The sequence below is a fragment of the Onychostruthus taczanowskii genome, unplaced genomic scaffold (genome assembly GCF_017590055.1).
Source record: "Onychostruthus taczanowskii isolate IOZ18803 unplaced genomic scaffold, ASM1759005v1 scaffold16, whole genome shotgun sequence".
Taxonomy (NCBI): domain Eukaryota; kingdom Metazoa; phylum Chordata; class Aves; order Passeriformes; family Passeridae; genus Onychostruthus; species Onychostruthus taczanowskii.
Window position 1 is genome coordinate 1,929,171 of NW_024498795.1, and position 24,045 is coordinate 1,953,215.

The following is a 24,045-nucleotide window of genomic DNA, read 5'->3' on the forward strand; positions in this document are numbered from 1 at the left end:
TTGGCTACTTTAATGAAGCAATCCACTATAGTGAAATATCCTTCTCTCTTCTTTTATACCTAAACTTAATGCTCTTGAATCAGGGATCTCCTTTTTCTGCCTAGATTTAGTATATAGCACAGCTTATCTTAGCAAAGACCTAGAAATCCCATAACATTACAGTAATAAAATAAACACCATTATTCACAAAGCAAAATGGAGCAATATGTATTTCATGCATTTCAACTCTACAGCTTTGCTTTCAAAGTAATGGGATATTTCATTGGAATAATATCATGACTTCATTGGGGAACTAAGAGAATTCTTAGTGGGACACTTAATACAGTAGAAAGTGAAAGCATGAAAGATGACGTTGTAATAGTTTGAATAATTGCCTATTGACCGTACTGAATGCAGTGAAAGTCTTCAGAAATGGTCTATTCTGAAAAGTAAGAGGAATGTACAGTGTGTTTTGCTTGTTTAGAAGACACTAGTTTTGTTTTGTGTTACAGTACTTAAGTGAGATCAGCTCCCTCTGATACCACTAATTGAAAGAAATTATTCTGATTACATAAAGTTTACTATTTAAATAAAGAAAACAAAGAGTGGAAGGAAGAATATAGCAGACATCAGAAGCAGCTTATTATTAGATAAAAGGATCAAGTTCAGAGCATTTTTCATGGATTTTGTAACAAGATCTTTTAACTCATTTTCTAATTAAATCACAGAATTACACAGAATGGTTGAAGTTGAAAGGGATCCCGAGAAGGTCATCTAGTGCAAACCTCATGCTCAAGCAGGGTTGCCTAGAACTGATTGCTCAAGACCTTGCCCAGATGTCTTTTTGAATGTCTCCAAGGATGCAGACTCAGCAACTTTCCTGGGAAACCAGTGCCAGTGTTCAGTGATCCTTGCAGAAAAAAAGGGATTTCTTGTTGCTCAGGCAGAACCTTTTGTATCCATTGTCTGGGTTACCCAGCCAGGCTCAAGCAGTTCTTTGATGTTATCAACTAGCAGTGGACTAGTTTGTGGGCTTTTGATTTTAGGGGAAATAAACACTTTTAAACTCAAAACAGAAAAAATTACTATCTTAAAACTAGAAGAAAATTACATGAGAACACTGATCCAAAAGATGACAAAAGATAGCTATTTTTAGCAAATGATTATGCAAAATGCTGAACCACTCATAAGGTTTGTCATCTCCATTCATTTTAATGGACCTCAAATGTGTAATTGACATAAGCCACTACTACCTAGTAGAGGATGTTGGTGTGTAATTTTACATTGCAAAACCAAGCCTGATATTTTTTGAATGTCAAAACATAAATTTTCATCTCTTTACTTTTATTATTTTTATACCTTCTTTCTTTTTGTCCTTTGCAAAGCCTGATTTGTATGCATAAGGCTGTGTCAACATTACTGATGATAGCTCTAATCAGAATGCAAAAACCAGAAATCTTCTCAGGGTGAAAAAGCAAAATATCTTCTGGAGAGAGTTAGGAAATCAAGATAGTTACTAGTTAGGTAACTTAGTTAGGGGGAAATTCAAACACTGGATTTGCATAAGCTAACTTGACTCCAGAAAAATGCAGTCAGAGTTCAGGGTGCTCTGTAAGCCAGGAAACTGCTGAGAAGTCCTCTGCTGTATGAGTAAGATCATACTGACTGCTAAAGTAACCTTTGGCCTTGGGGTTCAAGCTGTCTATTATCTGTTTGCTTTTGATGCAACACAGCTGTGTGTTCTTGGCTCGAGTTCACTGAGAAAATTGCTAAGTTGTGAGAAAGAAGCTGTGAGAAAGTACTTAAGCTAGAGCCACACAAGATAAGGGGAGTAAAAATGCAAACGGGGTGAGATTGTTGAGATAGTCATTGTTAGCAGCTCCAGAACACAGGAGTAGAAATACTGACACTGGCAAGAATAAAAGCTAAGAGAGAAAAATGGAAATATGAAGTTAGAAATATAGCAAAATCAGCCAATTCTACTAAGTGGTGGGGACCAACCCTTTCTGAGATAGCAGGTGACAGCCTGCTCAACAAAGATTCGTCAGCCATCTCAAGAGACTGGTGACTATGATAATGCTTATCTTAGTAATATTATTCCTAGCTATTTACTGTCTGTATTGCAAAATATAGTTGCTTCATACTTAGAAGTTGCATATATTCTGCTTACATAACATCTCTGCATGCAGAAAATGGTGCCCTCCTGGAGAGGGAGTTGTTATACCAATTCCCACTGTTATGGGGAAATAACACCTAGGTGAGCATTTCTGCTGCCTGAGGTTGTCATTGCCACATGCTGCATGTTATAGAGGTGCCCCAATTCTTACTGTGTGCCAGTAAATTTATTTCCTTATACCATAGTATAAAATAAATGAATATGAAATTATTCATGAATGAAAAAATTAAGAAATAAATACATTAAAAAAAAGAATAAATGAAAAAAATCTGTCTCTGTGAAGTACAGCTTAAAATTGGTTGGAGAGGCATGTGAACAAACAGACAAACCAAAACCTATTAAAGTTTTGCCTGAGAAGTGACTAAAAGTGAGTTGAAAAATCATCCATTTTCTAAAAGAAAGTTATTATATATGCATGCATACTTGATTGCTGATGAAGTACCTAGGCCCCTAAATATTTCAACCCCAGGAAAGTGAGGCATCAGTATCCTAATTCACACATATATTTTCTTTCACAGACAAGTAAAATACATTTTAAGGAGAGAGAGCATGGCCATCTTCTGGTATATGATTCATCTAGAGAATTATTGTATGATTTCTACAACTATCTAATTCATATAACAAAACACTTTAAATATTAGTTAGGAATTGAAAGGATTTTTTTACCTCAGACTTATACTATCTACGCAACAGTTGTGAAATAAACTGCCAGGCAGGAAATTCTTCAGCACAGTTTACCATTGAAGACTTTCTGAACTGAAAGTATTGAATATATTTGCAATAGACAGGGAATTTTCTTCCTTTTACTTTTCTAATTGAGTTAACTGGTTTTGAAATTACCATCACCTGTAATTACAGCCTGAAGTCTGCTACTACATCCTCATACATCACATGCTGCATGTTTCCTTGAAAAGCCTTTCTGGTGACATTCAATCTTTCTCAATATTGACTATTTATACAACATAAGACTTCTTTTCGGCCACCAAAATGTACATTTAATATTTATGTCAGGCAAATTTTATATGCAACATCAATATTATTTATTGTGCACAATAAATGTCTTTGTTAACTGGCTTTTAACACAGACTTTGCTACAAGTGAAGAGGTTAGCAGCATTTTGCAGCCGTTTCATATATTTTGAATTCAATAACAGCCTTGTCATTGTGCAGTTGGACTCTTTCAAAGCCTGCTGGTAGAGTATATGAAAGTTTGTCATTATGCACAAAACACTCCAATAACTGGGTATGACACACATTAGATATCACTGCAGTGATAGCAAATTACATATTTGTGTGGAATGCCTCATTTAAAGGACAGACAAGCCAAAGAAAACAATAAATATACAATGCTGAATTGTTTCTCTAAATTCTTATTAAAATCTTGCAAATAGCAATAAATAAAGTTTAGAACATATAAGCTATAAATGCAACCATCACCATATATATTTTAGAAACTGTCTTCATCCCCTCTAGGAGAATTCCAAAAGTAGGATATATTTGGCACTTACTCTCTTTCCTTCTGTAAGATTTTCCTCATCTCAGCCAAGTGCAAATTTAAGACTGATGCATGTATTAAATCATTCTCTGTTGTCTTAGCTGTAGTGCCCAAACTTATTTTAGGGTCCTCCAAAGAGATGCTGGGAAGTCCATTGGGGAGGAAATTGGGAGGCTTTGTGGTGACTTTTTTATTGTCATTGCTTTGGTCTTTGTTTACATCCTGAGGAAATAAAAATATGACACCTGAGAAGAACATAAGTGAAGGAAAAAGTCTAACATAGCTCCATAGGGCCTACCAAGGCTCTTCTAGACATTTAAGGAACACTGAAGAAAAAAAGGAAATAGGTAATATCTTAGACAGTTGGACTGTATATGGGTAGAAGGTGCAAAAATGTCAGTATATTTGAATAACTGTAATTTTGTGATATCTCACGCTTCTGTTATGACAAGCTTCATATCCAAAATATTTTGAAAATGTCTTTACTAAGGAAACATATTAAATTTCTCTTTTGTTGGCTATAACTCTGGTAAAGACAGAATCTTGGAACTAATAAAACCAGAAATGCAATTTATCCATACAAATAATGTATTGAGGAACTCTACATTATGAATTTAAACATTTTATGTAAAGTGTGTTGAAATAGGCTTATACAAGTTTCTCATAAGGAACAAAGCATATAGGTATTTATTTTGAAGACACATGTTTTGCGTACAAAACATAAGAAAAACTAATATGAATATTGGGAAAAAAATAAAAGTAAAATACACATTTTTGAGGAAGACTGAATGTCCCTTATAAACAAGTTTCCCTTAGAAATGTATTTGCTTTACCATATGTGAGGAATTTGGTTTAAAAGCTAATCTCATTTTAGCGGTTTACTGACAATCTTCTTTCACATCACTCTGGTCTTTTGAGTTTTTTAGAAGAATGCCCAAAATTTACATCAGAAAATACTAGAAACCACTGAAAAGATAAAAATGTTTCCCATTCACATATAAAGTTTCAGTTTTTAAGTAGAAAATATTTTATACTAGGGAAAAATAGTTAAAGTATATTTTGTGGTATTTCCTTCCAATGGCACATTTGTCTGCCTGAAACGGTGAGAAGCGTGCTTTTTTGGCAAAATTTATTCTTTCTACTAATATTGCTCTTTTTTTTTGGTTTTTTTTTTTGTTTTTTTTTTTCATATTTCACAGGAATATAATATCCTTAATATGCATTAGAGAGTAAAATTTCCAACTAGAATACATACAGATCTAAGATCTTGGCAATTTCCCTTGAATTGAAGTAAAAACTTTCCTACTTTCAACTGTGCAGGGAAAAATATTTTCTTGCAATGTGTGAAAAAAATTACCTATATCTACAATGACTGCCATCTATCAGAAAACAAGTAAAGTTTTCACATGGTGATGTCTATGAAGACTATACATTGCATTCCAAGGCACAGAATTAAAGGTAGTTAAACACGAACAAATACTTCAATTTTTGATGAATGTAACTGGATCTTTTGTGTAGGAGCTGTTTATACAATGCTGGTACTTGATTTTTTTAATTCTATATAATGATTTAACGGCTCTCCTTATCAAATAAAAAGTATTGTAAATTTGCAAAAGAATTGCCTACCTCTTCCCATACTTTTGAAGTTCAGGGAGAATTAAATGATTTTAGACTTTAGGTTCTTTAGACGCCAAGAACCTAATACGCTTTTTGGAGGGGAAAAAGTATAAGTATTTGTAAGTATACAAAACATGATTAATTCAGATAAGAGAGGTAACCTGTTACTGTAAAACATGACAGAGAATCAAAACAATATAGTAAATTATTGAATATAACAGTCTGTCTCTGTTCCTTAAGTGTCTAGTCATAGTGGAAGGGTATGTGTTGTTTTGTGTATTTTTCTGTATTAGAAATATTTAGATGGGTGGGTCTGGGGGCCAAAGGATTTTGCTAGTGAATGGATCAGGCAGCATTTTGGTCAAAATTCTTGAAAAATCCCATTTCTTCAAACACATCCATAATTTATCACTTCTTCATGAACCACAAAAAATATTTCCCATTCTTTACCTTCTTTGTGTCTTCTGCCTCAGGAATTGTGGTGATTTTGGTTAGGTCTTTCGGAGGTTCTGGTTCCAGAAACATTAACAGGCTTTGGTCTTTTTTAATACAGGACATTTCTGAGCAACAGCATTCCATTTTCCAAGCAGTTCCATTTTCTAAGTTTTCCTTCTCACTTATTAAATCCTGATTTATTTTTTTAAGCACACTTAGCTCTTTTATAACACTGTCTAGTTTAATTCTCAATTGTCTTGCTTCCTCTCGTGCTTTATTTCTTTCTCCTCTAACTTTGCTCCATTTCTCCCTCCAATTAGCCGTGCAATCGGACCACCAGCGCATGGTCTTCTCCATTTGGGCAGCTCTGGCTTTGACTTCCTCCAGTTCCTGAATTGTTACTGCTTCAAAAATTTCCCAATCACTGCTGAAACATGTATGCATATGTGCATAATGAGGTGAATTTGGGTAGAAACTTTGAGGTGGGAGATTTGAATGAAATAGATGGTCACCTGGTTGCCAACATCTATCTAGTTTATCAGGCTGTGTTGGTTGGTTCCCAAAAACCTCTATCTCTTCCATTTGCTTCTGAATGGAGTCTAAATTCATATTTTGATTCATCATCTAATTTCACTCCTAAAAAAGACAAAGACAGACAATAATTTAGCTTTTAATTAATTATATCATATGAATAACCTTCAATAGCTGGGTTTTTTACTGCTGTAACAGTGAGTTAATGATGCTGCTCATGTTTTAAAAATGTGCTTTATCAACAAGAAATAGCTCTTCAGATATCTTTTATTTAATACTTTTTGAGTACAGCATAAACAAATAAACCTATTACTTGGCTAGGATTTGCTTGCAAAGGAAGAGTCATTAAATAATCATAGTGCTCTCAAAAATGTTTGAGTCTAAAGAAAACAGACAAAAGCTTTCTTCCTTCAAGAAAATATTGAATTGAATCAATATATGTTTTAAATATCTAGTAAGAAGAAGTTATTTGACCAGAACTACAATCAAAAATTACTTGTCTTTTTTCCCAAACTGTGGAATTTCATACTAGGCAAAACTTGCCTTATAATTTGCATACCCAAGGGAAAAAAATATTATCAAAATCCTTGTGACCTTTGGATTTCCTTTTTTCCAAGAGAAAAATAAAGTATTTTTTATAGGAGCCTTTATTTTGCTGTCTGCATTCCAGAAGATTTCCAGGCAGTATATTCTTATATTATTCTTGAAAGTGTAGCACTATCCTTATTACTGTACTGTACAGCCTACCTAGTATTAGTATGACTCAGCTAGTAAATCTTGTTGCATTCTTTTTCATTATTTATCTTTTGATTATTTATTAGTTATTTGGCCCAGAAGAAAAACAGTTTCTCAGAAATTGCTTCCCTACCCCAGTGCTGAGAAAATGCTGATGTGGACAGTCTGTAGAGACGAGCCACTTCTATCTCCTTGTTTTTTTCATCTTGGTTATGTAAACCAGAGCAACCAAACAAATAAAATTCAGAAAAATAAACAAACTTAAAAATTTTGCTACTTCAAGAGAAGACTAAGTTGTTCGAAGTAAAAAATAAATTGCTTTTGTATTGCGATATCCGTTTGTAAAAAAAAATGTTTATATGTTACAGAAATTAGTGCTAACACCTGCATTTGAAATGCAGAAGGCCACTGCGGCTAACAAAACACTGAAGAGTAGATAGTTTTGGCAGTTATGTGTCATTTCAACTGAATAGAAGCATTTGCATGTTTTGTTCCAGTTTTCCAGCTGTTTTCAACTTTTCCACGATTTTCAGGCCATTTATTTGCCATTTGTTAGAAGCTTATGGAGAGCTGTTGCAGTGGAGTACGGATATGAGAGGAGGAAAAGGACAATGAAGGACTCCCAGTTCCCTTCATTATCACTGTCTGGTGTAGTACCATCGAGCCCCACAACAACACTACACAGATGTAGCAGAGCTGCTGCCAAAGCTTCATCAAGGTTGAGCCTTTTTTGTTTCTTGACCTACTTCCAGCAATTTAATTTGAATAAGCCTTATGCAAAATACAATGATATTGCCACCCACAAATTTGTATGAGGCCCAGTAGAGCCAAAGTAACTAAATATTAAACCCTTGCAGTCAGTTGTTAATTTAATTTCTGGGTTGTAGTAATTCCTTTGTTTCCTAAAGCTTTAATTTTAAAATATACTCAAACAAAACCACAGCAAAATTTAGATACATAATAATATATATAAAATGTATTACATCATGTAATAAATACATAATGAAATAGTCAAAACTTTTGGATTTTAAAAAAGTGCAATAAATTTGCTTACTTTTCTACACTTTTTACTAGTACCTACCCCAAACTAGTATATGTCTACAGAAGTATTTATTACACCTTTCATAATCAGTAGTTTTTTTCAGTGGATTTTGCTAGCTTCTTTGCATATTCATTAAAAGAAGGGAGTACTTGGGAATGCACAGTTTTCAAATTTTAAAAGATGGAGAAATAAGAATGGTAATATTTTTCTTTGACTGAAAATTTGAAAGACCTGAGAGCTATTTATGAATCAGAATAGCCCATTGCTGATGTTTCATTACAGGTTTGAGGACATTTTGTCTTTTGACATTCAGTAATGGTTCCAAAGGTGGAGAAATGTTAAGATTACAGATCACAGGTTACTAAAAAGGAAAGATTGGTCATGAATTCTTGCTCCCCTCCATTGTGATGGCAGAAGTGTTCTTGAGGCTGGGACGCTGCCAGTCAGATCAAACTTACAGCTGTTACAATTGAAGTAGGCTTGTACAGTAAGCTGATGGTCTCTTAGGCTTGTAATCATTTTATGGTAGGCTGAACTTTGCCTGCACTTTTCAGCATGGATAGATGATCCCAACTCTGTACCTAAAACTAAAAAAAATAAGAATTAAAAGTAGCCATTCCTCCTCCAGAAAACAGAAGTGCTGTCTCATTCCAAGGTGGTAAAGAAAAGGTGTTTCAATTTGTATTGACTTCCTTATCTCCTTTTCAGAAAATCTAATCAAAACAGGTTTTTTAGATACCCCCTTCAAGATTGCAAGAGGTAGAATAACATTTTTTCATTAAAAGAGACAGATCTCAACACAACCCATTTCAGTGGATGGCTGACTCAGGACAAAATCAAAAAACAATAGAAATATTGCTGGATAAGTGAATTAGGTAACAGGAATTTTATTAAAAGTATGAAATATGAATATTTGTGCTTGTATCTATTTTTAAAGAAGTGGACTAAAATATTCGTTTGAAAGGAAGCAAAGATTTAAAAATTAGAAAAATATGTTTATCATTGTAAAAGTTCTGAAACTGTCAAAAAACTTACAGTTCCAGAGGATGGACTTATTTATAATTCATATCAATTTACTCTTTCATGTTCTCAAAAATACTGTGCTGATGGAATTATAATAAAAACAAATCCAACAGTTCAGCTGAAGACTGTTGTAGTATTGAATCTGTTAATACTGAATCTTTAATAATCTCTATAGTTATAATGGTATTTTAAAAAAAATTATTTTCTCTGGTATATGACCATCTCATAGAAAACATCATATATGAACACTGATCTGAGAAAAATCTCATCTATAAAATATCTATATATGTTCCAGGGGGAACAAGAATAGTTTTTAACTTGTATCTTAAAGATAATTCAAAGAAGAAAGGTCAATGCTAGACTCAGACCTCTTAGCATAGAAATATCACAAGTCTAAAATTGACAAAACAATACTGTGTGGAGCTAGTTTTGTAGTAACTACTTGAGTTTGCAACAACAGACTAGCCAGCACAGTGTATGGAGCTCAGTGTGCATAATTACTAGATAAAAGATAATTGGATGGAAAGATAAAATGAACAGAGAGAATTGGTGAAAATGGGGTTTTTCTGATCAGTGAAGCCTTCTGATCATTCCACTTTTAACAGCTGAGTGATAAGAAGGAACACAACATCCCTTTAAAGCTGTTTTTCTTAATGGAATACTTTAAAATAAGCATGAACAAAATATATGAAGCAACATTCATTGTGTCATGTGAGTGAGGTGTGATGACAGAGTGAGAACAGAGTGATGATAGTTCTCAGAGGAAAAAAAGACATTTGGTGAACATGACAAAGAACATAGGTCTGAAAGATATTTAATTACACTGCAGCCTTTCCTATTTACCCAATGATCCTGAACACCAGGAAAGAAAGAGAAGAGCTCTTGATTTATTTTTGCCACCTATTGTTTTAGGTAAACAGCAGTATATTCACCCTTGGTGGCACCATCAAAAAAAAGATCACCAGGAGAGAAAAGAATTATTGCACTTTCTTCATGTTAATACCTGCTCACTGAACTCAGCTTTTTCAGTCAACTCAGTAGCTAGGGCAGTGCTTGAGGATACAATTTCAACAACCTTCTTCTAACTGCATGACTTCATCTTTAGTTACATGCCTCTTAATTATTAAGACCTCAGCCAAATTTTTTAAAGTATTCTGTCTTTAGAGAAAATGTCTCTAGATATCTAGATTAAACCAGTTAATTTTCTTTTGTCCAATCTATAAATTGAATAGGACAAAATGAATCATAGAACTGAACATGTTCTTTTGTAAGTGCTACTGGAAAGCCAGAACTTTCCATGGCATTGCTGCAGTTCACCCATCAACAGACCCTGACAAAGAGAGAAGGCTTTAAGAAAATGAGCTGGGGTGATGTGGTCTTTATGGGAAGAATAAAGGAAGTGATTTAACTCACCCCCTGAAAATTTGGCTCTTTACTAAGGGCTGCTAACTGCCAAACTATCAACTCAAGAAAAGGAGATCAAATTTTGTGTGTCTGTTCCTGTTGTAAAGTTGGCTTTAATTAATAATACTTAGGGGTCCCACCCAGTGGCTAGATGAAAAAATATTGCCAAGTAAATGATTGAAATGTATGGTGAAAAACATCACACTGAATGATATAGCTCAGTCTAAAAATATAGCCATAAAAAATTGCATTTAGTTTCCAGAACTCTAAACATCCTCGCAACACGCAACCAGAATTTTGATAATTTGGTTAGAGAAAATATAGCACAAAACTCTGAGGCAGTATCTGGTTACAGGAGTGGCTTAGACACACAGGGTCATAGGATTTATTTCAACAGGCAATAAGAGAGGATGTCAAAAAAGAGGACTGGCAAAAGTTCTGGTGAAACAAATTGTAAATTTGTGTCATTTTTTTTTAACAATTGCACACCACCTCACCAACATTCTACCAGCTTCATGGAAGGTAAACTAATCTGGGAAACTTCTCATGTGTATTACAACAAACACCTGGAGCGTGGAAAGAAATCCTTACAGGAGGAGAATTAGTGGTGCTCAGAATACATTCTCTGCCTAAGCTATCACTGGTCTCACAACTGCCTTAAGCCAGTGGTTTGGTACCTCTCCCTTATTCAGAGAAATATAAACTTAGCATCCATAACATTTTAAGAATGAAGTAGGACAAGCTTGGTTTAGGTCAAATCTTGTACAATGGATTTTTCAGCTACTGTATCAACTTCAAAATAGTGGGAGAGTAGATCAATGGAATTAACTACTAAACCAGCAAATACACAAGAATGGATCTATTAGTACTGCGTGGGAAGCATGTCTATGAAAACTTGTAAGTTGGCTACACAAGTGACAAACTCCCAGAAGAAGAGCCACAGATAAGGAATTCATATCAGTAGCTGCCCAAAATCCTGTTAAAATAGAAATAAAACCTTCTGAAGTCCATATAATGAGGTTGCAGTTAAACGTACAACTCAGAGGTTACCTGTGTTCCTCTCCTTTTACAATGAAAAAGGAAACAAAAATGACTGAGGTTTGGATTATGTCCAGGACCTGTGTGTCTTCTCTTGCAGAAAGTGTGACCCTCCTGCATCACCATGGCAACACTGATAATTGGAACATATACTCAGAACTTATCTATAACAGATCCTGCATTTTGGAAAAACTCAGGTATTGCAGATCCATTATAAACCAACCTTTAAACTAGATACAGAAGGAATACCATCTGCAACACCACAAGGACATATTGACAGTGGGTGATAATGTTACATAACCACTAAGGTCCAAAGTTAACCTGAAATTATCGACATGTAGTTACACTGGATATGAAGCTGTACGTGGTTGCAACAACAACGGGGGTTACTGCAGGCATGGAAGAAAAGTAACCATGTACTAGTGGCCCAGAATACTTACAGCATATGTACACAATACACAGCAATTATTTAATAAATACTACTAATAATCACTGTGCAAATCAATGTAAATGGACAAAATAAAGCTACCATGCTCATGGCATTGTATCTTAAAAAACAGTCCAGCCTACTTCTTACTTAAAGTGCCTTTCCATTATGTACAAGAACAATGCAGTTCCATTATGTACAAGAGCCTATGATTATGGCTGCAAAATTAATATCAATGAACATACATTGAACATAACCAATGTATACACTCCTGCAAGGAATGAAACCTGTACTGATTACAGTGACCATCTCTGTGATGGTGGCTACAAAGTCATTGGCCTGAAGGACATCGAGGTTAGCGATATTATTCAAAATCTGTTGGATGAAACTGGTACATGAACTGAATTCAATTGATACTAAAATCCTACCAAATAAATTTCTTGATATTACAAGACACTGAGGCTAGGATAACCAAAATGACTTGGAAAACTCTTAGAGGAAAGAAAAGTAAAAATAATGAACATACAGCTGATCCCAAAGTCTGACATATGCTGAGAGCAGTGCTATTGTGAGCGGTGAGTGCTGGAAGAGCAGCCTGTACATAGAAGTCAGTGGATAGGAAGAGGTAAAGGTTGATATTACCTGTGGCCAACAACTTCTGGATCTTCAAAAAGCAACTATCTGGCAGTTTCTTCAGGTTGCACTAAATCATGGGAGTGCTACAGACCAAACTTCTGAGCTGGAAAGTGTAAATGCCTAAGCTTACCCCCAATGTTTTTGTAGCAGATCCAACAGCAGGCTGACTGATGAGGGTTTTGTGCTTTCCAGTGTGGTATGGGGACATTCACTCCTTGACAAAGGAGAAAGAATGAGCACTGGCATTGATAGCTTGGTAACTAGTTTGTTCATGGAAAAAATACAATTTAGAGAACTTGCAAATAAGAGAGCTTGTGAATTAGGGAAATAATGAATTAGTGAGTTTATGTGTTGGACTAGTCTGTACAAAGATGATTTCACCATTGTTTGATGTCTTTACGTTTTGGTGATGCTGTTTGAGGCAGAGAATTTTTTTATGGTTTATTTTTTTTTAAGTGAGCTCATAAACTCATAAAATAAAGTATAATTTACAAAGTACACTGTGCTGTAAATTTGAAAGATTCAGACAGACCATGACATAATACACAGATTATGTTACTTCATGAAAATTAAAATATAGTGCTTTCAAGACTTTTTAATGCACATCCAAAGATGATTCTGCTTATTTTTTTCCCACAGCCATAAAAAATATATTAACAATATTAAACCATATGACGAATTTTTAAGCTATCCTGTTTCCAATAATTGTATTCCTTACATGTGTCATCACTAAAAATCAGCCAAAAAATGGCCTGAAGAGACAAATAATGCTAATTGTTTACTTCCTATTAGGAGTTACATGATAATTTTTCCCTCCTATTCATACTTCTCTAGTTTCCTGTTAACATAAAAAAGTCAATAATGATCTAATTTATTTCCAAAACCTGTTTTATTTCCTTCTCATGTCCAGTAACTAAAACCAGTTATGCTATGAAAACTACAAAGTATAAAGTTTGTTTTTAACTTCACGAAGAGAAGTGTTTTGGGGTTTGTCAGGTTTTGTTTCAGTGAGGGGTTGTTGTTGTTTTGTGCTTTTTTGTGCAATTAGGAAAGCTCAGAAATGCCTGAAAAAAATGGTCTTCTCAAGACATCAGTTTGGATAGTATGATGTCTTAAATGTCTCTTTGAGATAAAATGAAATCACAGTGGCAATTCTTTAATGTCCTGATACATAAAACTAAAATAATGCAACCTCATCTTCCTTCTATAACATAACATTCGCCTGAATATTTTAAGTGCAAGAGACAATGTCAGGCCTAAATCTTAGTTTCCAAGTTCTTTAACTGTCAAAGTTCCTAAAGGACAGGATAAAAACTCAAACGCTGTATCAAAAAAAAAAAAAAAACAAAAGATAGAACTGAAGAACATAAACTGAAAATATTTGAGAGGTTTGAGAGGAAACAATAAAGTGCAAAATAGTGTTCCACTTTTCTTATAGGTCTGACCAAATTTATAATATTGGGAACAAAGATTATCACTATTTTTCTCATTATTTGTTTATGCTATAGATACCTTTGCCTTGAAAACAAATTAATACATTTAATTTCAGGAAACACTAAGAAACTCCAGAGGAAGAAAGGTATAGGACCAAATGTAAGTAAGACCTTCGTAGTAGAATCTATATAAAACTGGAGTCTGATCCCACTTCTGAGTTGATCAACACTAGATGATGAGATGGAATGGTATGACAGAGAGGGAAGGCAAAAGCAGAGACTCAAGTTTCTACTTGACTTCTATTAAAAAATCCATAAACAAAGTTTGCCAGCTACTCTATCAGGCCTAAAAAGTTAAAACTAGATAGTAACTTCAGGAAAAGGGTAGTTCTGCAGGGAAAAATACATTTTACTATGATACAAAATATTGTGACAGGCAAGGCATTTCTGAAGCACCCCCAGAAAGTGCATCATTAAATTAGTTGCCCATGTATAGCTAAATTTCCAGGAGAAGAGTTAAAGTATGAGCAGCAAAGATAGTGACTGAAAGACAATAAACCACTCAAACCTTAAGAGGAAGCAGTAAGTGAAAGGAGGATTCAGAAATGGCTTAAACTTTTTTCTATTTTAGTAGGCCATCCAGAAACCAGAAGAAAATATAGCGATCACCATAATGCTGAAATAAGCATTTTGCACTATGCAACAGGATTAAGTATACTGCTGCTTGATGTTCCAGTATCCATTGTGATAATCAAAATTCTCTGACTCCAGAGGAGGAATCCTTTTTATTATTAATAGTAGTTTGCTTCTCCTGAAGGTTTCAATAATTCACTTGAAGGCATGTAGGGTAAAATTGCATATATATAATTTATATCTTCAAAAAAAAACCCCAAAACACAAAGTAGCCCTAAGCGGCCCTCAGGCAGGCCATGCCAGTGACGTTGCCAGTTTGTCCTCATTTGCTATCCTTTTCCACAACCTATTTCAATCCTTTAAAATAAGATTTACACATCCAGGTGTAAGTTGTCCCACTCATTTTAGAGAAAATTAAATCTCTAGTGTGACAGAAATTCTTGTGAAACAAAGGCATGCCATGTAGAAGTCCTAAATATGATACTCTGAGCAAGGGAGATGATCTCAAAAGTCCCCCCTAACATGATTCTCTGAGCAGTGTGATTTCTGAGGAGCTCTAGAAGCCTGTTTCTGCCACAACAATGTTGCCATGACATCCAGGAAATAAGAAAAAATTAGATCACAAATTATGAATCTCAGAATATGTAACTATTAGCCAAATGGGTCACAAAACACCATGTAAGTAGGGAAGAGCCACAGGAAATAAGCCCCTTTTGTGACAACACTGATCTGCCTTAAAAGCAGCAATTCTGCACTGTTGTCAGGATCCAGCTGTAAGGAACACAGCAAAGAAGAAAAAAGGCTTTATCCCCCAAATCTATTCTGCCAACAGACACTGCAAATATGAGAATATATGTATGAAGGAAAGGGGTGAACAAGATAATCAAGCACTCCCAGATACTTTCCAGCCTGAAGGTCAGTTCTAAGCACCAGGGGAAACAATCCAGAAAAAATATGCCAGTAACAGCAACAATTAATGTCTTGCAGGAAGCATTTACTTTTTCATGAAGTTTCACAAAGTTTTCTATTTGGACTGATGCTTTTTTGAAATGATTACCTATACCATGGTTCATCTAACCGTGAGTTATTATATATTTATCTCAATGTGTGAATTGCTTCTGTAAAATATAGTGAAACTTTCCATGCCAGTAGGAGAATTTGACCACAGGACTGGTATAGTTGACATGGCTCAAAGCTTTTAAAAACTGAGTAGTTATTTCTTTCCACATAATAAAACACCTCTAGGTAAAGTGAATATGTTCTATTAAGTTACACTAATACAAAATGTGTCAACAATTAAAAGCAGTAATTTAGGACAAGATTTCTTTCACAGCATATTTTACATTATTGTTGCCGGTGGGGGTCGAGGGGGTAAGGGTGGTCTTAAAGCTTGCTCAAAATGAAACGCTGTACTTCTCTCTGAAAAAGGATGCACCAAAAAAAGGACATGGTCCCCTTCACTGTGGTCCTATGTATGGTTTTTCCTTTTATCATTTTCTCTCCATGTCAAAATATCCATTTTAAAGTAAAATCCTATTTAGCGTTTCAATTGTTTTTTTAAACACACGTATACAATATACCTTGTATAATATTACACAGATTATATACACAGTGTACATACTATATATACATATTATAAACATATGCATTCATAAAAAGACTTGGAAGATAGTCACAGATTACAACAAATGTAAAGACTAAACAAATATTAATCTTTCTTGTTGTTTTTTTTGGCTGTAAATTTTTATAAACTTTAAACAGTTTGGATACTATTTCTTCAGATGAGAACAAGAATTATATACTCTGATTTAGGTCTACTGGGTAATACAAGTGATTACATATCATTGAAATATCTTTCAAAGCCTTTTACAGCAACAAGCTGATCTTTCTTCACATCTTTGAAGTCATAATCAACTCCTTAAGGTTAAATATGGGTAACATAAATATTTGTATATAGAGATGTTGTCATTTACTACCCATAAGGCCAAAAGAAGCTCTGAAGTACTGCTTTGAATATAATTTACAGTAACTTCCTTTCCCCAAGAATGTTTTGTTTGGTTTCAAACTTTTATAACATTTCACCCATATCTTTTGTACATTCAAGTCTGTAGTATTGATTCTCATCCCTCAGCCACCACGCTTGAAAAGACATACTGTATAATCAGATTATGCAGGGAGGGCAGGGAGTGTGTGCGACACCAACTTTCCCAGACAGTCTCAAAAAGAGCTAAGTAGAAGTTAAACCAGTCATAACCCAACTAAATTTGGTAGCTGTGGCATTTGAGACAGTGCTTGGCTAGCTCCCCCTTGAGATCTAAATTATCACATATTACTAGGATATGATTAATGAATAAAAGAGGCAAAATAAACTTCTTATGTAGTTAGGATAAATATGAACTCTCAAAGTTTTAGATCCTTTCAGAATAAATGACTTATAAACAGGTTTACAAAACCTAGCGTAAACTGCTGAGTTAAACAAATAGCCAAATCCCCTAAATTCTAATCTAATCTCAGAGATTCTATGTGAAGATTGGTAATCTCCATGGAATACACCTTTAGGATTATTAGGAAAACCAGATTATGAAAATGCATATTAAAAATAACTTCAATTGAAAACAGATTCAGAGTGTATTTAAAATAAGACAATGTCTTTAATGCAAAATAATTCATATATGTTAAGCATCTGGTCTAATAAGTATCTTCTGAATAGCATAGAGAGACTTCTTTAGAACAATAGTAATCTGTTGTTCAAACTTGAAACAGTAATTGCTTCAGAAGAATAGGATTCACTATTAGTTAATACTAGCTCACTATACTGAAGCACTTTTTTAAATGCTTATAGCTAAATATACAAGTGAACACTTCCTGTGATTTACAGAAACACCTATAGGCATCTTGTTCTGCAGGCACAATGAAATTTGCTCTAATCACATTAAAATAGTATCTGCTGGGGTTTTGGTTTTTTTGGTTGGTTTGTTTTTCAGCAGTTCCACAGCTAAGACTAAAAATAACCGAGTGCATGAGTCTTCCTCCTCTGTTTACACAGAAAGCAGAGTAAGTTTCAGAAGTGTTTAGCATGACAAACATTTTTTAACCAACATTGAAATGAGTTGCAGTGCTAACAGGGTCATTCCCTTTACTGGGAACAAGTAGGATAAGCAGATAATTTCTTACACCACCCAGCTTAGTTACAAGGGAGCCAATAGCCAGTCACAATAGAGAATCTCAAAAGACCCAGCTCTATTTGAGTTGTCAGTGTGTTATTACAGGATATGAGCTCAGCCAGTGCACACATGCACTGTCTTGCTTATACTGACAGGCAGCCCTTTAACATGGCACAGAAGAGTATCTTGCAGAAGAGTATATTTCCTCTGAAGTTTTCTGAAAGAGGGAAGACTATAGAAATATAGGGAAATAATATCCAAGGTATACATCATCCACAAACTTAGATCTACCTTTGAGTATGTAAGTTATAACTGGTCTTAGAAGTCTTTAAAAGCATTAAAGCCAGCTGTAAGTAAAAAGTCAAAGAAGACAAGAAAACTAAAACCATCTCATTCAAATGGTGGTTTTCATTCAGGGTATTAGTTAAACAATTTAACCTATATCAAATATAAATAACTGCAAATAAGCTATAAATAAGTTTATAGCACACAACTAAAAGACCATTGCATCATGTTGAATTGTCAAGGGCTAAATTCCTTTCCCTGCTGTTGATAGTATTAGCATTCTACTGTTTCATGTTTCATTTACTTATGTTCAAAAGCCAAATCCATCTCCTTGTGAGAGTCACTGTAGCTTCTTATTGAATATAGTTCAATAATTGAATTGAGGAGGCTCAACTACTCCCAAACACAACTGAGGATTTCATAGATCTGGGATTTTTAGCACATTTTTAGATTAGGCTACAGGTTGGTTCAGCTGGGCTTCTTTTAGCCTCAAAAGTTAAAAAAAAGGAAACTGAAGACAGACTAACCATTATGAAAGGCAGTTTACTGAACTTTTGTTCAATGTTTTAGCATTGCATCTGAATTAGGTCAGATGCAATGCTAAAACATGTTCATCCAAACAGCAGAGATCACTTAAATGTATAGAGAAACTTCATTATTTAGACAACACCATCACAACTTTATTTTCTAGAGCCTGCACCTCAATTCTATTATCTTCTATGTTACTCATTTGGAAAGTGACCTTGAACTGGATAGCTTCACTTTCATTTACATGGCTTTTTTATCCCACTGAGTAGAGGGGGTCGGGTTTTGTTTTGGGTTTTTTTCCGGTGTGGCTTTTTTTGTTTTTTCTTGTCTTTCTTTTATTTTCAATAAAGTGTTAAGATGTAATGGCATATCCCTGAAAAAGTTAAGTTTCTAATCCCTGCTTATACTCTGAGAAATTCTTCAGAGTTTTAAAACCCTTAACAGTATCTTAAAACCATACACTTTATGATATGAGAGATCAAGAATTGTCTTGTTAGAATTGAAGCCATTTATGATGCTTTCCTATTCAAAACATGACCTACTTTTAAAGGAAATTTCATAACACTGGGAGAAGGGAAAATTAATCACAAATAACTGATGATTTGTTTCAGACCAAGACATAAAACATTCCAATGCTTATTAGGACACAAAACAATTTTTCTTCAAAACACTGCTCAGTCTAGAAACAAGTGATTTTCCCACCCACATAAGCAGACAAGTAAGAACACTTATGAGTATTTTGTTTTCTCTGGGTCAGAGCATGTCCCTTTGGCTGGTTCAACTACTCTGATAGAGTTGTATCAGAATTGACAATTCTGCTGTGCGGAGATGTTTTTGGTTTTATCAGAACAGTTTTAGAAGCCATATCTTGTATAATTAATTCTTCAAGAACATTCCTTACAAAAGGATTGCTATTGGACATTTATATGTAATTATTCTTATTTTTCCCTAACCAGTCTAGTATTTTCACACCAGCTCATGTCTTTCAATAGCCCAAGGACTGTGATTTTGTGTGATTTAATGCTGTAAGATACTATCCCATGATGACCCCAACTCCACTAAATCATCCTTGAGGGAAATGAACAAAGGAAAAATCCACATTCTGACTTTTACCTGGACTCCACAGTTACTAGAGTGGTCAAATAAAATAAATCACTAAGTAGCATTGGTTGTGTCCTAGATGTCACTCAACGCATAGAGAAGCATGTATGTTATCTTAGTGCCCACTCACTTTAGGACAATATGTAGTCCCACTAAAAGAGAAGAAATGATTTGAATAATTGGTGACTACTCAACATGGCAGAAGGGAAGTTGGCACCCTTTTTCAAAAACGGACACCTACAAAAGTTATGGAGAAACATCCAAGTCAACTGAAAATACATTTAAAAAAAAATTAAAACAGTAGGAGCTTTCACTAAAATTCCTCCCTGGTATTCCTCCAGTAATGTGATTGACATTAAATAAGAATGGGCTTGGTAAAAAAACCCAGCCTTTTTAACCCAGTGTAAATCAGACCTAGATTACTGAATTAGCATGAGAAGAGAATCAAGCTGTTCAGGAAGGATCATTTTCATAGTAAACCAGTCAATTAAAGATCATTGTACGGACTAGAAAGGACTATCTTTCTAGTGAGTACATCAGGTGAGCCACTGGAACAGGCTTCCGCAAGAAGTTGTGGATTCTATCCCCAGATGTGTTCAAGGCCAGGTTGGATGGGGCCTTAAGCAACCTGCTGTACTGCGGGGTGAGATTGGGACTAGATATCTTAAAGGCCCCTTCCATCCCAAACCTTTCTATGAATCTATGATTCCATGAACATCAAATTTGTACACTTCAAATGATTCCAATATCTACCTGTCTGTCCAAAATCTATCTATCTATCTATCTATCTATCTATCTATCTATCTATCTATCTATCTAATCTATCTATCTGTGTTGAAGTAACACCAGTAATTTAAGCCTGCTCATTAACAGCTCCTTTAGTGCATTCATTTTCAAGTGATTTATTTTTCAGATTTACCTGAGGTTACCATTAGTATTTTATACTTAAGGTGAAAGAGTGGCCTCAATTCAAACTGGCTACATGCAAATACACAAAAACCACCCCCAGATGTCTAATTTCACATTTTTCAATTTCAATTTTTTGTAGATGTCTTTGGAAGTGAAGATGTCTTTGGAAGTGATATGACTAGTTCTATTAATGATACCTAATATATTTTGGAAATTAATTTATATTCATTATCTTATGCAAAGAGCTGCATTCAGAAACACAAATTTTCTAACAACAGAGGAAATCCAAACTAAAAACTAGTACTCTAGCTATAGGATTATTTATAGCAGAGTCTGCTTCATAAAATGTTTGTAAGAATCAGTGAGAACAAAATACAAACAAAATGCAGCTATCTGGATAGTAAGTAGGAATCCCATTAGTACTATTTGCTATATCTGCTGATTAAACTTATGAACATTGCTTTTGGAATTTGACCCTTGGTTCTCATTGCTGAAGGATCATCCACAGTGTCTCACACCATCTCTGATACTTGCCTTTAAAATAATGACAGACTGAATATATTTCTCCAGCATCAACAAATCATAATATCAAAAAAAAAAAAAAAATTCATTGCATTAGAATAATAGCATACAGCCAGGAACGCATTTTTCTAATCTCATCTTCAGATATTTCCTGAAGGAAGTTAGGATTATACAACTCATTATTGAGTTGCATAACTTAAGAAAATAGAAACACTGTGAAAACATTGCTTTCCAACAAAAAAATGCAGTACAAACTTCTGCAAACTCACAACAATATTTTAATGACACTTATGTCCATAATACCACCCCCTTTAAAAGGTAACAAAGTTTTGCCAGTTTATGCCATTACACATGCATTTCACAAAGTAATTTTAAAGTAATTTTAAAAAGGTTTTCAGTAGTAAAACTGTATAATCTGCGAAACTTCTGCATTTGTACTAATTTCTAATCAAAACTAAGAGATAACTTTTTAACAAATGGTCACTTAGAAAGTTTTAAAGCTGGTTATAGTAAGTAAGCATTCTTCTACACTTGCAAAACCAATTATGTTTGATGGGATATTAGAAGTAATGCTACATGATAGTAGCAAAAATATAGAAGAATCCAGCTAGATGTAGCCACATATTTCAAATACTGTTTTCTGATCTTCAGTACTTTTGCTGGGCAGTTCAGACTGTTTTCCTCCTTACCTTCAGCATAATAGTAACTCATGCTTTGTCCCTGAAGAGATTTATAGAAATTAAACATTAAACCCACAAGCTTAAGACCCCTTACCTTCTGAGTTTGCTGGGCTCCTCTTGCTTCTCAGTGTAACAGACACATGTGTAAACAACAGAATTTCCTGCATCCTTTTCTCATCTGCACTGTACTGGGACTTGGCCAACTGGATTATTTACAGCATTAAGGCCACTCCACAGTAACTTGAAAAAGATTCTCATTGGTCAGACATTATCAAAACTAAAACCACATTTTTCTTTTAAGTACAAGTCATTTATACAAACCAAAACTTTCTGTCATATTGTTCTTCACTGAGCATTATTTGCTCAGTTTTTATTTCTCCCTCCCTTTATAAACTGAAGACTCTGACCCCAGTCCCCCAAATATTATGTACAACATTAGTTATTTGAATCACAGTACTTAAGCACAGGTCCTAGTACTCAACCAAATTGGTTGGATTCTTATGACACTACTTGCCCCTGATATCTCTCCTGAGTTTTAAATAGCCTAAAATAAGACTGGTTTTTCACTCAGCTGCATGATATAACCTTGAAAATGCATGTAATTTCATAATTAGCTCTGCAATTGGCCAGGGGGTCTTGGAAGTTATTATGAAAAACTGTAGTATTCTAGATTATCAGAGAGAAAAGACCAAGGCAAGGAAAGTCAGGAAAAAACACCCAAAACTTTGAAAAGCTCTTTTTGCATTAAAATTTACAGTTACATATTAAAATATAAGGTAAGAATTATTCATTTCTGGAATACAAACTCCAATATTTTTGTAACCAACATGACAAAGCATGACACCACTGTCTCAAGCCTGATATCACAGGCTACCTAATTGGCAGGTCCTCAAGGCACAAAACTGATACAGTTAGACACAGATGGATGATTTGCATGGCTATGAAAAGCCGAATATTTCCCATTTTAAAAAATCCCTCATAATGTACAGAATACTGACAATTCCTGTGTCACAATCTCGCACTGAGAAGCCAGATTTCATTTAGCTTTAGCTTTAAGGGACATATCACTACTTCCCTACTAATACCCAAAACTTTTAGCAGCACTATAGCCGGTAGTCTTTCCATCATGAATAGCAGTTATAGCTGCATGACTCTTCTCTTTTCTGACACTAGGATTTTCAATTTTTTTTTAAAATTATTTTAGGGAAATTAACTATCAAATGCTCCCAACTCTTCCATGAATCACAAAATCTTTTCCACTGCCAGGAGACAAAAGGCATTGTCTTCCAAAAGACATAAGTAAAATAGGTGAAAAAAATTCTCTCTCTACATTTCTGTTAAAAACCCAAACCAAACAAACAAAAGCCACAAACCAAAGGAAAAAAAAAAAACACCAAAACAAAATCCAAGGCAAAAAATATGAGTCCATGCAAAACAACCCCAAACTGAAGTAAAAAAAACCCCAAATCAAACCTAACACCACAACAAAACAAAACCACAAGTCTGCATCAAATTAGAAACAAGCACACACACACAAAAAAAAAAAAAAAACCCAGCCCAACAAAACCCAAATCCAAACAATAAAATAAGGCAACAGCTACTTTATGCATCTTGCATGGCTTCTTTAGCAACTAAATAGATCCCATTTCCCACTAGAATAGTCTCTGGCTACATTCCATTACCCCTACTGAGGGAAATAGTTCACATTTAAAAAAAATCAAGTTATATACACATCATAACTTAAGCTTCTAACTACTCACATTTCAACCCATTCATGAGATTTCCCATTCATTTTCCATCATTCTTCACTTGCTTACAGTTACTGAGCACGTCCAAGAAGGCTGTTGCCTTGCCCATAGTTAAACAAATTTGTTGTTTCTAAAGAAATTGATGCACATTTCTTTTGTCTGAGAGGAAGGGAAGTAACTTTGGTCACAACTGAAAATGTCTTCCCAAGTGAAGATATGTAACAGAGAATTTATCATTCAATAAGAAACAAACACAAAGGAAAAAGTGTCATTACAGCATGTGAAGGTACAACTACTCCTGGAAGTGTCATTTAAGTACCTTTTGGGAAGGAAAACTATACTCTTCATGAAAAAAGGCACAGAAAAGGAATATGTATAATAGACCAATAGTAAATAGTAAAGCTATTAAAAAAATCCCTCAGTTTCTATTCTGTTGCATTCTGTTGTAATCAGCAATTCTTGGAGGAATCTCGATTTTATACCATTGTTAAAAATTATTCAAAAT

The 24,045-nt window shown here is 34.5% G+C and overlaps 1 protein-coding gene across 2 annotated transcripts in view; it reads right to left on the bottom strand.

Annotated features, from left to right (window-relative positions):
- Positions 1-21,954, bottom strand: part of CCDC102B (coiled-coil domain containing 102B) — a 43,888-nt gene extending 21,934 nt beyond the window's left edge. For both annotated transcript variants that reach the window (XM_041399385.1, XM_041399386.1), the window contains exons 1-4: positions 21,887-21,954; positions 8,468-8,596; positions 5,717-6,337; positions 3,663-3,871 (exon numbers count right to left, since the gene is read on the bottom strand). In XM_041399385.1, coding sequence (XP_041255319.1) covers positions 3,663-3,871; positions 5,717-6,325 — 818 coding nt within the window. In that variant the 5' untranslated portion in view covers positions 6,326-6,337; positions 8,468-8,596; positions 21,887-21,954. The remainder of the gene's footprint in view (positions 1-3,662; positions 3,872-5,716; positions 6,338-8,467; positions 8,597-21,886) is intronic.
- Between the last annotated feature and the right edge of the window lie 2,091 nt (positions 21,955-24,045).